Raw genomic sequence first — 16903 nt, 5'->3', positions numbered from 1 at the left:
TCTGTGTCAAATAAATAAATAAATAAAATCTTTAAAAAAAAAAAAAAAAAAGGAAGCATGCATACCTGCACGCCACAGTATTTATCCCTACTGCCTAGGACAGTGTATGTTCTGTTATGACATGACAAGGAAGAATGGCTCAAAAATTACATGAAGGAGATTGCATGTAGCTGTTGTTCTTATCTGGGTTTCATAAACCTGCTGAACAGTGTTTGAAAATGTTTCCTTTGTGTTCATTTAGAATAAAAGTCCTGAGAGCACAACAGACTGTGATTCTGTTCTGTACTGAATACTTTGCTAACGTTCCAGATGAATAAAGAGGTCACAAAATGAAAACCAACAAACAATAACCTAGTTTATAATTTCTTAAACTACATAGATGTGTCCAAGCCTCCAATAAAAAGGGAAACATTTAAGATTGTTTCAAACTAGGACAGTTGGTGACAGTAAACCCATAAAATGCTATCTCTGCATAGGAAGGATTAAAGGTAAATTTTATCTGTACGTATCTTCAAATGCCTGCACTTCTTTTAGTTAGAGATTCTACTAGCAGAATACAAGTGCAATATATTTTCACTTACAATGTCCTGTCTCCACACAATAGAATGACCAGAATCAAGCAACAGGGTTCAATTATATTCACAACTTTTTTTTACATTAATTACTTATTTTGGCTACTTAATAAAAATCAATCCTGGATGACAGCAATGAAGTTACTTTAAGCCACTGGGAATGAGCTGAACTACAAAAACAAGAAGGCCATGTTTTCAGGTTTCACCAAGTGGCCTGGAATATTGGAGCTTCTAAATTAAACCATATCCCACTATTATTGAACACTAGTATCCAACAACTGCCCTGGCATTGCTTAAATTATCCCTGGGTTCAGAGAGGGGAATTAAAAAAAGTATCCAAACAATCATGTGCACTAAAAAAAAAAAAAAAATAATGTTTTCGCCCATATTTATCTCAAACTTTTTTGAAAGAAGACACAGCACAACCTTTAAATATCCAATTCCAGGGTGCCTGGGTGTCTCAGTCAGTTAAGCCTCCAACTCTTGACTTCAGCTCGGGTCATGATCTCAGTGCTGTGAGGACCCCAATGGAGCCCCATAGTGGGCTCCACACTCAGTGAGGAGTCTGCTTGAGATTCTCTCAGTCTCCCTCTGTCCCCACCCCTGCTTGCATGCTCTCTCTCTCTCTCTAAAATATATAAATAAATGTTTTAAAAAATATTTCTGCCTTATTAAAAGTATTTTTGTAGAAGAAATAATCTCTACTATACTTTCCTTCTTCTGTATGAAAAAGATCATTGTTTTTATTTTTAATATTTATGAGAATCAAGCATACTTCCAGAACATTGCTTCAGTTTATGTAAAAGTCAGTCATCATGTAAGAAATTTAATAGCCTCAGATTTTTTCTTCTGAAGGCAAATTACACATTTTCTTGGAAAGGAGGATATTCCAGTCACCCACAGGTCTCGTACTGACATGGGGTCCCCTATATTATATTTGATTCCATTGCCTCTCAGGTGGCATGTTTTGTAAGCTCATTGGTGTCCTGTAGGATTTAAAGCACATATCTCCATTTACATTCCTCCTCATAACACTTGAAGAAATAAAAAGTAATAATAATTGTCAAAAGTTATGTAAAATTTTCATCGGCGGTAAGAGAGTTATAATAGTCTGTAGGTAGCTGCAAAAAACAGTCAAGAAGACAGGCTGAAGTCACATGTCCTGGGTTCAGGTCCAAGTTAAACCTCTTACTAGCTGCCTGACCTTAATTTCCTTGTGTCCGTTTCCTAATTCATAAAATGAATTGATAGTTCTACCACAGGACTGTGGTGAGAATGAGTTGATAAAATTCTTAGAATGGCATGTAGCAAGTTTAGAGATGCTTAAAAGTTATTAATTATTATTATTTTTGTTTATTTTTTAAAAGTTATTTATTTGGCAGAGAGCGTGTGTGAACAGGATGAGGGGCAAAGGGAGAGAATCTCAAGCAGACTCTGTGCAGAGTGTGGAGCCCAATGTGGGGCCTGGTCTTAGGACCCTGAGATCATGACCTGAGCCAAAACCAAGAGTTGGATGCTTAACTGAGTCACCCAGTTGCCCCTTAACTATTATTGCTTTTAAAAAATTATTATTAATCAGTAACACTGTACAGATGAAATACTATGGAAGAATAATACAGTATTTGTAAGATCACATTTTCTACAGTTTCATATTTAAGTTCATGAAAATATGAATAAACATTAAGTCAGGAAATTAACATAAATGCTAACAAAATGGCATTTCCATTAAAATACCTATATTTTAAATCTGACTGTATGTTCACCTTCACTCAAGTAATCTAAGGATTTAAAAATGCCTTCTTTAGATGCCTCCACATGCACAATGTATACTGTATTTCCAAAAGTTGATTTAATTAATAATTTACAATGAACTTGTTTTGCTTGCAAAATATGTCAAGTGAATGAATTAGCCTTATTTATTGATTCTGAAATTTAATGAACTTGACTTGGTCCAAGAATAGTCTATTATACCTGAGTACAGCAGAAGGTGATAGAAACTTGATGACCAGTTCTTCCAAGAGCCGAAGGAAAAAAGTGAACTGATACCTCTTTAATGGAGTAAGGAGAGACGGTCAGCTATGTAAATTCAGAGAGAAAAAAAAAATCAATGCTTTTGTTTGAGCCAGGATCTTTGCATGCTAGGTATATGGCAGGTTGATTTTCGTGTGATTAGTGTGTTGCCTTGTATGTGCTACCCATTCTTAGTATGTCTGCTTGGTGAAGACTGGTATAATGGCCACAGTAAACAGTGTTTAGTAGTGTTTACCCCATGTTCTTCCTCCAGGCAATGACCACATGGAGTTACTCGCTTTATAAAAGGAAATCAGGATGAATCTTTAGAGCTGAGTAAGAACCCCATATAAGCTGAGTAAGAACCCCAAGTAACAGAAATAAGCATGTTTTTTTAAGAACCTATAGCTTATAAATCCCAAGATACATGTGAAACCACCGAGAACCTAATTTTTAGCCCTGATGATGTCAAAAGAGATGAACTGATTGTAAGCATAGATGTAAGGAAGGTTTCTTTTTCTTTTTTAAGATTTTATTTATTTATTTGACAAACAGAGATCACAAGTAGGCACAGAGGCAAGCAGAGAAAGAGAAGGGCAAGCAGGCTCCCCGCTGAGCAGAGAGCCCGATGCAGGGCTCGATCCCAGGACCCTGAGACCATGACCCAAGCCAAAGAAAGATGCTGAACCCACTGAGCCACCCAGGCGCCCCAGGAAGGTTTCTTTAGTATACATTGAAGTGTTCCTTTTTGTCTGATCACACACACACTCAAGGTATGACCTGTTAGAAAAACTTGAGTCTGAGCAGTATTAGAATGGGTTACCTTTCTAGAGATTATGAAAGAAGCCAGCAACTCCATCAAAATGCTATACTGTGAATAATATAATCAGCTCTTACAGAATGATAAAATGAGGGGCACCTGGATGGCTCAGTAGGTTAAAGCCTCTGCTTTCAGGTCATCATCCCAGGGTGCTGGGATGGAGCTCCACATCGGGCTCTCTGCTCAGCGGGGAGCCTGCTTCCTCCTCTCTCTCTACCTGCCTCTCTGCCTACTTGTGATCTCTGTCTGTCAAATAAATAAATAAAATCTTTTTTTAAAAAAAGAATGATAAAATGAAAAGGCATATGTCTTAAAAGTTAATTTTTTTCACTACTGTATTTTTCACAATAACTTTTGAAAATATAAAACTGCAATACAGTAGTGTCATTCGAATCCTTGTAGAATGTAGCACTTAGTGTTTAATAATAATGCTCTGATAATGACCATGGAATACAAACACAATTTATTGTTATAACAGTCACCTCCTTACTCTATATATGTGTGGTTATTCTATAGCAAATATTTTTATCTCAGGCTGGCTCTCACTCTGAGAGTTAATCACTTAAGTTTATGTATAAATAAGGAGTACAAATTAATTTTAATATCAACCTTAGCAAAAAAAGTTGTATTTCATATATTCTTTCAATTTAGCAAATATGAAAAAAAGTTCTCTGTATAGATAGATAGATATAAAGAAATCATCTGCTTTATTAGAAAAACGACATACTACTACATTAACTTGGATTTTAATTCTAGTTCCACCACTTACTAACCATGTGGTTTAAGTATTTTAGCTTCTCTGGCCTCAAATTCCTCTTCCCTAAATATATGTCAGAAGCATATGGTGCAGATTGAGGTAGTGTATATAGCCGAACAGTAACTCAATAAAATTCCTTTATTTTCACCTAAAATTCACTGAAAAATCCCATGGTTTCAAGGAAAGGAAGATAAACACTATTGGTTGCAATTTATCTGTAGCAAATACTGGTTTAGTGTAATGGCATATAAATACTATGTTAAATATAGGACCTGTTGGAAACTTGCAAACATTTAATTACAAGCAAGTGTCATCATAATAGCCAATTCCAATATGTGAGTTTACACTGGATCTTAGCTGAAGAGAGGAAGATTATCGGAACAGCTGAGTAAAGTTAAATTTGGACGGATACTAGATGATGTGGGAGATTAATTATGCTATTATGAAATATAATCTGAAGTACTTAGTGTTGAAATAGCATGATGCCTATAACTCACCTTCAGACTGAACAGTAAGAAATATAAGAGAAAGAAAACAAATATAGCAAATCATGAACATAAGAACCAAGGTAGAAGGTATAAGTTTGTGCACTATACTATTCTTTCAACTTCTGCATCTGTTTGAAATTTTCCATAGTATATAGTTGATGGGAAGCACATTTTTTATATCATTATTTTCCTTGATAATCAGTCTATGCTTACTTTTGAAGGATTTATGAGTAAACATCAATATTTTAAAGTCCTTACCTATGTAAACATGAACACTATACAACAAAGCCAAGAATAAAATTATACATGTATGTGTGTATACATATATAAAATTATGTAAGTATGAGTGTGTGTATATATATATAGTCTTTCCATTTATCATTATCACTAATGTGTGCTCCTATTTGTTCTCTAATATATAATAGTATTTTTCTCATCTATAAATTTATTTTTGAGTTGTTTTCCAATATTCAAGTTAAATGCATACTCAGAGCTCAAAAGTATGTATGATAAATGTATAAAGGAATGAATGGACAAGAAACCATGGTTAAAATGTTAAAGCAGAGTCCATATTCTTCATCATTATGTAATATAAGATGATACCTGAAATATACCACATTTGTTTTCTCTTAGACCACAGTTCATATTCTTCTGTAAAAGTGGTGATATAAATAATATAAAAACACCACTTTCTACTGAGGTATTTCAGGTATTTATAAACCATATCCTGACCACCATATTCTGTTTAATTTATGGAAAATACAGTGTTAAGTAATACAAGCATGTGTGTACATTTTAGTATAGTTATTCTAAGATAACCTATATATGCAATTTTAGCAATATAATGATTAGTGATACCTAATCTGACATATCATGGCAGTTAAGAACTAATTTCATATCATGATACTATAAATTGGCAACCACTCATTGATAAGAGATAGGTATTAAGATACAAATGAAATCACGCTGTAGATTTCTTAATCACTAAGTAGCAAATAGTAAAAGCCTTTATTTAAATATTATATCTAACACAGTTTCATGATTTACTGTGAGATCCTCCGAAGAAAAAAATCTATCAAAATTATCATTTTGGGGGCGCCTGGGTGGCTCAGTGGGTTAAAGCCTCTGCCTTTGGCTCAGGTCATGATATCAGGGTCCTGGAAACGAGCCCCACATTGGGCTCTGTGCTCCACAAGGAGACTGCTTCCTCCTCTCTCTCTGCCTGCCTCTCTGTATACTTCTGATCTCTGTCAAATGGGTGGATGGAATATTTAAAAAAAAATTATCATTTTGAAGTTTACCTGAAAACATGGTTTTGGTATTCATTGGGCATATGTGGTATCATATGCTTGGAAATAAAGCTATTGATGCTAAACCTTCAGATCTTGTTTTGTTACTTGTGGGAGGAGATAAGTGATTGGGCTCATTGACTGGTACTAGTCTCTGCTAGGGGACCAAGGAGTGAGAAATGGGGGAGAGAAAGGAGAGAGGGTCAGAGCTGTTCACATTGTTTGGAAGTGGAGGACAGGTGATGGGCAGGAACTCAAGTGCTGGAAGGAACTAGCCTCTCAGAACCCTGGAAACATAGAAAAATTGCTGAGTCAGTATCATACTACTGGAAAATGGTTTCCAAATGTGATTACTAAAATGGTCAGCAATAAAGCACAGCCAGTTTACTGAGAGTCCAGTGATAATGAGTATGACACTGGCATATAGAATTTTAAAAATTTATATGAACACAATATTGGCTTTTTTGATAAATTAAAATGGGGGTAAATATGTATGTATATAAATTCTATTGTTAAATTTGAAGCATTTGAAACCTTATTAATAAATCAAATGATAATACCCCACAGTGTACTCCAAAATCAGTATTGAAAAATGCTCTAATAGTGGCAGGTTACTTGGATTTCCAAATATACTTACTGATGATCTGTTAACATCCAAGACAAAATTTTCAGGATTACTGTTTGTTGCTTGCAATTCTAAGGTCTCATGTGTAGGATTAACTAAAGGAATGATCTGAGTGGCATGCCTGGAAAGAAAAATGAAGTAAGTAAACTTGTTCATAAACTTGTTCAATGATAATTTTATAAACTTGATGACTATCATGGGTTGAACTGCATACCCAAAAAATATATATTTAAGTTCTAACTCCCAATATCTCAGAATGTGACCTTATTTGGAAAGAGGGTCAGTGTAGATATAACTTGCTAAGATGTGATCATATTGGAATAGAGTGGCTCTTAATCCGTTATGACTGGTGTTCTTATAAGATAATGTGAAGACACATGACAAGATGACCATATGGCAATGGAGGAGACTGAAAAGATGCACCTCTTAATCAAGGAATACCAAGGATTGCTGGTAGGCACTAGAAGCCCCAAGAGGAAAGGAAGGATTCTCCCTTATTGGTTTCAGAGGGAGCATGGTTCTGCTGAAACCCTGACTTCAAATTTCTAGCCTCTGGAACTGTTAGACAATATGTTTCTGTTTTTTTTTTTTTTTTTTTTTTTTATTTTTTATAAACATATATTTTTTATATACATATATTTTTATCCCCAGGTCTGTGAATCACCAGGTTTACACAGATCTAGGAAACTAATACAATGACTTGTATGAGTTTCAAAATAAGAATAATCATGTATGCACTAATGGTACTTTGCTAAATTAGTCCTTGATTTTCTACTTCTGAGACCAAATATTATTCCACACTGTTTTTGGAGAAATATTTACTCACTATTTTGTAACTATTAAATTCAAGCAAAAAGGTTAACATAGTCTAAAAATAATAATAATGAGTAATAAATTCATAAGTTCTGTCCATTACATTGAAAAGATCCAAACCAATGATGAGTAAATACAGAAAAAAAAAATATGGCTGGTATTTATTTTCAGAGCAAAGACTAATCAAGAGGATTCGTAATTCTTACTTTACCATCATTTCTAATACCTTTTGATGTATAGCATGAAAACTGTTATCCTACAGAAATGCAGTGTAAAACCACACTGAGATACCACCTCACACCTGTTAGGATGGTGTCATTTAAAAAAAAATAAGTGTTGGCAAGGATGTGGAGAAAATGGAACACTGGTACCCCACTGATGGAAATATAAATTGGAACAGCTACTTTGGCAAACAATAGTAGGGTTCCTCAAAAAAATTTAAAAAGTAGTACTATAGGTGGAGGACAAGATGGCAGGGAAGTAGGAGGAGGCGCCTTTTAAACATGTACCTTAAAGTGAGTTGATTACTTACCAAAGAACTGCAATCACCCATGAAATCAGCCTGAGATCAGAATTATACACGTCTGGATCTCTACAGGGGCAGAAGACACCAGTGGGCAGGTAAAGCGAAGTGGGAACGCAGGACTGTTATCGGAAGATAAACAAAAGGGGGCGGGAGCCACCAGAGGTGACCGGTTGGAAAGTAATACCCCAGTATGAGAGTGCCGTGCGTCTGGGGACCAGCATTAACTTGGAGACTGGCTGAAAGCACTCAAAAAGAGCAAAGGATCGCAGGGGGCGGGGAATTGTGGGAATCAGGGCAGCTAGGGACAGGGGCTTAAGTCCCTGGTCCCAGGACAGCCACCTCTGGCACTGAGCCAGAGAGAGTGCGGCAGAGAAACCAAGTCTTGGTCCCTAAGCCGCCAGCGCACCCGAGAACGCGTGGGTTCTGGCTCCTGTGAGGGGATGGCAGAACGCGCGAGCCCTGCTACAAAGTCTGAGATACGGGCGTCCCTCATCCTCCCCTAAGAGAGTTACAAAGTCCCAGCCACTGCTCTTTGACCCGCGCCATTGTTTCAGAGCCTAAGACGTGCGCCCTAATCTCTCCCCTGACAGAGGTACGCAAAAGCCCAGCCCGGTGCTTTTGGACCTGCGCCCCGTTCTCAGTGCCTGAGACGCGTGCGCGACCCACAGCCTCCCCTGAGAGAGGTGCGCGCAAGCTGGGCGCTCTTACACCCAGAAAGACCAGGCGCTCCCAGCCCGGGCCAGCAGGAAAATCTCAATGTGCGATCGCTGCTTGGAACCTCTCTGGCGGTCTGGAGCTCCCAGACAGCTGCCACTGCTGTGGCTTTGGGTACAAGCAAAAGATCCTGCATCCCCAGGGACCATGACTCAGAACCTGCTCTGCCAGTGGCCAAGGGGGAACTTATTTGGGCTCTGCAGCCAAACTGAGGCTTCTCTCTGAGAGGGAGGTCAGGGTACAGTTTGATTTCCTCTAAAACTACAAAAACCATCAAAAGCAGTCAAGGTGAGAGAAAAAGAAAGTGAACAAACATAAAAAACTGCCAGAGAACAAAAGCCTGAAAAAAACCAGTTTCCTCAGAGCCCAGCCCCTTGAGGGGGGGCAGGATGACTTAACTCAGGGAACATCACTAACTGAAAACCCACGTGGCAGGCCCCTCCCCCAGAAAACAAACCAAAAAGGAAAAAAAAAAAAAAAAAAAAAGACTGCAAGAGAACAACTACCACTACTTCATAGGACAATTTTTATTTTTAACTCATTCCCACTATTCTGGTTCATTTTTTTTATATAGATAATTTTTTTAACCTATTTACCATCACAGTGAGCTGTCCAGTACATCAAATTCCATAATAACCTTCTAACCTGAACTTTTTGATACATACACCTGTGTTTTTCTTTTACATTTCTATATTTTGAATTTCTTTTTTTTAAATTTTAGTTTAGTCTAGTTTATTCCTTTTTATTTTTCTTTTCTAATATTCATATAGAGTTAAACTTCAAAGTAATCCCCTTTCCCCAATCAATACTACCCCTATAGGTAAACCAATTTTTAATCCCGCTTTATCTTAGGAAAATTGAGTCCTTTAACAAAGATATCAAGATACATCTAGGAAGAACCAAAACAACCTTCCATGCCCACACTGAGAATTTATAACCACTCTCCCATCTTCTTCTGTGTTTTTGTGTTTGTCCTGAAGTATGTAAATCTTATACTTGGGTTCTTTTTGACGAGGTTCTTCCTTTATTTGCGTATATATACTTTTTTCTTGTGTCATATACTTTTATCAGTGTTTTTGTTTGTATACTTCATAAATCGTACATTGGGGCCCATTTGGGCTGAACCTTCTCTTTCATCTTCCCTTTCTTTCCTGTCTCTCTCTCTCTCTTTTTTTCTTTTTCTTTTCTTTTGTCTCTCGTTTGGGTGGGGAATCCTGATTGCTCAGAAGCGCTCCAGAGTGCACCTTGACTGCACCATGGTCAATACATCCAGCTACATCTGTTCAGTCATCTCTCACCAAAATGACTAGGAGGAGGAATGCCCAACAGAAGAAAAACACAGAGGATGGACCTTCTGCAACAGAGCTAACGGCTATCAACATAGACAATATGTCGGAAAGAGAATTCAGGCTAACAATTATCCAGGCAATAGCTAGGTTGGAGAAAGCCATGGATGACCGAACGGAACTAATTAGGGCCGAACTGAAAGCGACCAGACAGGATGCTCACAATGTTAGGGCTGAGTGGAAAGCTACCAGGGATGAGTTTCACAATGCTCTCAATGAGTTCCAATCTAATCTAAATTCTCTCAAAGCTAGGGTAACTGAGACAGAAGGTAGATTTAGTGATCTGGAAGACAAACAGATAGAGAGAAAGGATCAGGAGGAAGCCTGGAACAAACAGCTTAGAAACCAAGAAAAAAGAATCAGGGAAATAAATGATGCCATGAAACGTTCCAATGTCAGAATTATTGGAATACCTGAAGGAGATGAGAAAGAAAGAAGACTAGAAGATATAGTGGAACAAGTTCTTCATGAAAATTTTCCCAATCTCGTGAATGGAACCAGCGTTCATGTACTAGAGGCTGAGAGGTCTCCACCCAAGATTATATATTCCAAAAAAACACCAAGGCACCTGATAGTCAAATTGAGGAATCATAATTGTAGGTATAATCTCTTGAAAGCTGCTAGGACTAAGAGGCTCCTTACGTACAGAGCAAAGCCCATCAGAATAATGTCAGACCTATCCACAGAGACCTGGCAAGCCAGAAAGGGCTGGCAAGACATATTCAGGGCATTAAATGAGAAGAACATGCAGCCAAGAATACTTTATCCAGCAAGACTGACATTCAAAATGGATGGAGAGATAAAGAGTTTCCAAGACCGGCAAGGCTTAAAAGACTATGCAACCACGAAGCCAACACTGCAGGAAATATTAAGGGGGGTTTTATAAAAGAGGAAAAATCCTAAGAATAGCATTGAACAGAAATACAGAGACAATCTACAGAAAGAAAGACTTCAAAGGTAACACGATGTCAATAAAAACATATCTATCAATAATCACTCTCAATGTGAATGGCCTAAATGCACCCATAAAATGGCACAGGATTGCATATTGGATAAAACGACAGGACCCATCCATATGTTGTCTACAAGAGACCCATTTTGTACCTAAAGATACACCCAGACTGAAAGCGAAGGGATGGAGAAGCATCTTTCATGCCAATGGGCCTCAAAAGAAGGCTGGGGTAGCGATTCTCATATCAGATAAATTAGATTTTAAACTAAAGACTGCAGTCAGAGATACAGAAGGGCACTACATCATTCTTAAAGGGACTATCCTCAAAGATGATCTAACAATTGTAAATATCTATGCCCCCAATATGGGAGCAGCCAACTACATAAGAAAACTGTTAATCAAGATAAAGAATCATATTGATATGAATACATTAGTAATAGGATATCTTAACACGCCTCTCTTAGATCATCGAAGCAGAAAATCAATAAAGAAACAAGAGCATTGAATGACACACTGGACCAGATGGACCTCATAGATATATACAGAACATTCCACCCTAAAACAACAGAACACTCATTCTTCTCAAGTGCACATGGAACCTTCTCAAGAATAGACCACATACTGGGTCACAAATCAGAACTCAACCGATACCAAAAGACTGAGATTATTCCCTGCATATTCTCAGATCACAACACTTTGAAATTGGAGCTCAATCACAAGAAAAATTTCCGAAGGAACTGAAACACCTGGAAGCTAAAGACCACCTTACTCAAGAATGCTTGGATCAACAAGGAGATCAAAGAAGAACTGAAAAAATTCATGGAAACCAATGAGAATGAAGACACTTTGGTCCAAAACCTATGGGATACAGCAAAGGCAGTCCTAAGGGGGAAATATATAGCCCTCCAAGTCTCCCTCAAAAAAATTGAAAAGTCCAGAAAACAGCAGCTGTCTCTACAACCTTAAAGAACTGGAGGATCAACAACAAATCAAACCAACTCCATACATAAGAAGGGAAATAATCACGATTAGAGCTGAGATCAATGAGGTAGAACCAGAGATAAAGTAGAACGTATCAATGAAACTAGAAGCTGGTTTTTTGAAAGAATCAATAAGATCGATAAACCATTGGCCACACTAATCCAAAAAGAAAAGAGAGAAAGCCCAAATTCATAAAATTATGAATGAAAAGGGAGAGAACACAACGAACACCAAGGAAGTAGAAATAATCATCAAAAGTTATTATCAAGAGTTACATGCCAATAAGCTAAGCAACCTAGATGAAATGGATGCATTCCTGGAAAACTATAAACTCCCAAAATTGAACCAGGAAGAAACTGACAACTTGAATAGATCGATATCTAGTAATGAGATTGAAGCGGTGATCAAAAACCTCCCAAAACACAAGAGCCCAGGACCTGATGGATTCCCTAGGGAATTCTACCAAACTTTCAAAGAAGAAATAACACCTATACTCCTGAAGCTGTTTCAAAAAATTGAAGCAGAAGGAAAACTTCTAGACACTTTCTATGAAGCCAGCATTACCCTGATCCCCAAACCAGGCAAAGACCCCACCAAAAAGGAGAATTTCAGACCAATATCACTGATGAATATGGATGCTAAGATTCTCAACAAGATCCTAGCAAACAGGATCCAACAGCACATTAAAAAGATTATCCACCATGACCAGGTGGGATTCATCCCTGGGCTACAAGGATGGTACAACATTTGCAAATCAATGTGATAGAACAAATTAATATAAGAAGAGAGAAGAAGCAGATGGTCCTCTCAATCGATGCAGAAAAAGCATTTGACAAAATCCAGCATCCGTTCCTGATTAAAACGCTTCAAAGTATAGGGATAGAGGGAACATTCCTGAACTTCATAAAATCTATCTATGGAAGACCCACAGCAAATATCATCTTCAATGGAAAAAAGCTTGCAGCCTTCCCGTTGAACAACAAGGATGCCCACTCTCATCACTCTTGTTCAACATAGTATTAGAAGTCCTAGCAACAGCAATCAGACAACAAAGAGAAATAAAAGGTATCCAAATTGGCAATGAAGAAGTCAAACTCTCTCTTCGCAGATGACATGATTCTTTATATGGAAAACACAAAAGACTCCACCCCAAACTACTAGAACTCATACAGCATTTGAGCAACATGGCAGGATACAAAGTCAATGTGCAGAAATAAGTGGCTTTCTTATACACTAACAATGAAAATACAGAAAGGGACATTAGAGAATAGGTTCCATTTACTATGGCACCAAGAACCATAAGATAACTAACTGGGAATAAACCTAACCAAAGAGGTAAAGGATCTGTACTCGAGGAACTACAGAGCACTCATGAAAGAAATTGAAGAAGACACAAAAAGATGGAAGACCATTCCATGCTCTTGGATCGGAAGAATAAACATTGTTAAAATGTCTATACTGTCTAGAGCAATCTATACTTTTAATGCCATTCTGATCAAAATTCCACTGGTAATCTTCAAAGAGCTGAAGCAAATAATCCAAAAATTTGTATGGAATCAGAAGAGACCCTGAATTGCTAAGGAAATGTTGAAAAACAAAAATAAAATTGGGGGCATCACGTTACCTGATTTCAAGCTTTACTACAAAGCTGTGATCACCAAGACAGCATGGTACTGGCATAAAAACAGTCACATAGACCAGTGGAACAGAGTAGAGAGCCCAGATATGGATCCTCAACTCTATGGGCAAATAATCTTCGACAAAGCAGGAAAAAATATACAGTGGAAAAAAGACAGTCTCTTCAATAAATGGTGCTGGGAAAACTGTACAGCTATATGTAGAAGAATGAAATGACCATTCTCTTACACCGTATACAAAGATAAACTCAAAATGGATAAAAGACCTCAACGTGAGACAGGAATCCATCAGAATCCTAGAGGAGAACATAGGCAGTAACCTCTTTGATATCAGCCACAGCAACTTCTTTCAAGATATGTCTCCAAAGGCAAAGGAAACAAAAGTGAAAATAAACTTTTGGCACTTCATCAAAATCAAAAGCTTCTGCACAGCAAAGGAAACAGTCAAAAAAACAAAGAGGCCACCCACGGAATGGGAGAAGATATTTGCAAATGACAGTACAGACAAAAGGTTGATATCCAGGATCTATAATGAACTCCTCAAACTCATCAAATACAAAACAGGCAATCATATCAAAAAATGGGAAGAAGATATGAACAGAGACTTCTCCAATGAAGACATACAAATGGCTATCAGACACATGAAAAAATGTTCTCATCACTATCCATCAGGGAGATTCAAATTAAAACCACATTGAGATATCACCTTACACCAGTTAGAATGGCCAAAATTAACAAGACAGGAAACAACATGTGTTGGAGGGGATGTGGAGAAAGGGGAACCCTCTTACACTGTTGGTGGGAATGCAAGTTGGTGCAGCCTCTTTGGAGAACAGTGTGGAGATTCCTCAAGAAATTTAAAAATAGAACTTCCCTATGACCCTGCAATTGCACTCCTGGGTATTTTCCCCAAAGATACAGATGTCATGAAAATAAGGGCTATCTGTACCCCCAATGTTTATAGCAGCAATGGCCACGGTCGCCAAACTGTGGAAAGAACCAAGAGGCCCTTCAATGGACGAATGGATAAGGAAGATGTAGTCCATATACACTATGGAGGATTATGCCTCCATCAGAAAGGACGAATACCCAACTTTTGTAGCAACATGGACAGGACTGGAAGAGATTATGCTGAGGAAATAAATCAAGCAGAGTCAATTATCATATGGTTTCACTTATTTGTGGAGCATAACAAATAGCATGGAGGACATGGGGGGTTAGAGAGGAGAAGGGAGTTGGGTGAAATTGGAAGGGGAGGTGAACCATGAGAGACTATGGACTCTAAAAAACAATCTGAGGGATTTGAAGTGGCGGGGGTGTGGGTGGTTGGGGTACCAGGTGATGGGTATTATAGAGGGCACGGATTGCATGGAGCACTGGGTGTGGTGAAATAATAATGAATACTGTTATGCTGAAAATAAATAAAAAATAAATTTAAAAAAAAGTAGTACTATATGGGGCGCCTGGGTGGCTCAGTGGGTTAAGTCACTGCCTTTGGCTCAGGTCATCATCTCAGGGACCTGTGATCGAGTCCCGCATCAGGCTCCCTGCTTGGCAGGGGGGGCCTGCTTCCCTTCCTCTCTCTCTGCCTGCCTCTCTGCCTACTTGTGATCTCTCTCTGTCAAATGAATAAATAAAATCTTTTAAAAAAAAAAAGTAGTACTATATGATCCAACAATTGGATCCCAACTATTGAGTATATACCAACTATTGGATATATATCCAAAATAAATGAAATCAGTATCTCAAAGATGTAATTGCACTCCCACGTTAATTATTGCATTATTTACAGTGGCCAAGATATGTTCTTCCACAAATGTGAACTATACAATGAAGTATTATTCAAACTTAAAAAAGAAGGAAATCTTGACATTTGCAACAGCATGGATGAACTTAGAGGACATTATGTTAAGTGAAATAGCTCAGAGAAAGACAAATACTGTGTGATCTCATTTATGTGTGGAATATAAAAAAGTAAAAAATAGTGTACGTTTTGTGGAAATTAAAATCAATTTCATGGCAAAGATTAATATAACTTCATGACATTTGAAATGGGCAAAGACAGAAAAATAAGAAGTGTATGTAGCTTGTGTTTGCCACTGGACCAAGGAGCAAAACATACAGACTGAAGAGGTACTTGATTCATTGTTCATCCGGAAAAAGTTTTTTGATTGAATTGAATCTAATAAATCTTTTCTTTAATTGCTAGTTTTCCCAATAATGAGAAATGAAGTTTGTAATTACAAATGTGTATACTGAGGATTGTTGATACACATATTTATTATTTAGGGACAAAATTAAATTGCTCGAGTTTAAAATGTTATACTTTTTCCTTGGGTTACTCATTTCTAAACAGTCACAATAAAATATTTTTTCATCAAGACTGTTTCAAACTTATTAATACAGAATAAGATGGAAAATTAAAATAATATTACTTTTCAAATCAATGAAAAATAAGAAGGTAATTTTAAAAATATATATTTATTTATTTTTAGAGTGAGAGAGAGAGTGAGCAAGCAAGCATGTAGAGGGGCTGAGGGAAAGAGAAGTATCCTGAAGCAGATTTCCCGCTAGTATGGAGCCCCACGCTGGGCTTGATCCCAGGGTCCTGAGATCGTGACCTGAGTTGAAATCAAGAAATGGCCACTTACCCAACTGAGCCACCCAGATGCACCAAGAAGGTAATTTTAATGAGAACCAAGTGGTAGCACCTTAAGAACCATTTCCAGGATGAAGTGTATCTGTGAACTCTGAATTATTTTTTCAACTTATTTTGAGTCTTAAACTTTTTCAAAATAAGAAGAAACTAAAAACAAAAAAACAAACAAAACAAAACAAAAACCACAGTGCTGGGGCACCTGGGTGGCTCAGTCAGTTAAGTGTCTGACTCTTGATTTCAGCTCAGGTAAAAAAACAAACAAAATAAAACAGAACAAAAACCACAGTGCCGGGGCACTTGGGTGGCTCAGTCAGTTAAGTGTCTGACTCTTGATTTCAGCTCAGGTCCTGATCTGAAGGTCTCGGATCAAGCCCTTTGTTAGGCTCCATGGTCAGTGAGGTGTCTGCTTCAGATTCTCTACTTCTTCCTTCCCCCCAGCTCTATCTCTCTCTAAAAAATTTTTAAAAAATCAACTCAAAATCAGGGTTGTGAGATCAAACCCAACATCAGGCTCCACAGTGAGTGGGAAGTCTGCTTGAGATTCTCTCTTCTTCTCCCTCTGAACTTCCCCCAACACATGCTCTCTCTCTCTAAGTAAATAAAATCTTAAAAAAAAAAATAAAAACACCAGTGATGAGAAAATATCATGAACTCCTAAGAAGAATGCACTTATCATAGAAGGATAAAACAAAAAATGCCTCCAATATGTAAAGG

The 16903-nt window shown here is 37.5% G+C and overlaps 1 protein-coding gene across 1 annotated transcript in view; it reads right to left on the bottom strand.

Moving 5' to 3' along the window:
- CFAP47 (cilia and flagella associated protein 47) overlaps window positions 1-16903 on the bottom strand; it is a 546720-nt gene that overhangs the window by 122236 nt on the left and 407581 nt on the right. The window contains exons 54-55 of the mRNA XM_059157736.1: window positions 6574-6682; window positions 2544-2648 (exon numbers count right to left, since the gene is read on the bottom strand). Of these exons, the coding sequence (XP_059013719.1) occupies window positions 2544-2648; window positions 6574-6682 (214 nt within the window). The remainder of the gene's footprint in view (window positions 1-2543; window positions 2649-6573; window positions 6683-16903) is intronic.

This window comes from Mustela lutreola, chromosome X (genome assembly GCF_030435805.1).
Source record: "Mustela lutreola isolate mMusLut2 chromosome X, mMusLut2.pri, whole genome shotgun sequence".
Lineage (NCBI taxonomy): Eukaryota > Metazoa > Chordata > Mammalia > Carnivora > Mustelidae > Mustela > Mustela lutreola.
The sequence above is the reverse complement of the archived record's forward strand: the minus strand, read 5'-3'. Positions and strand labels throughout refer to the sequence as shown.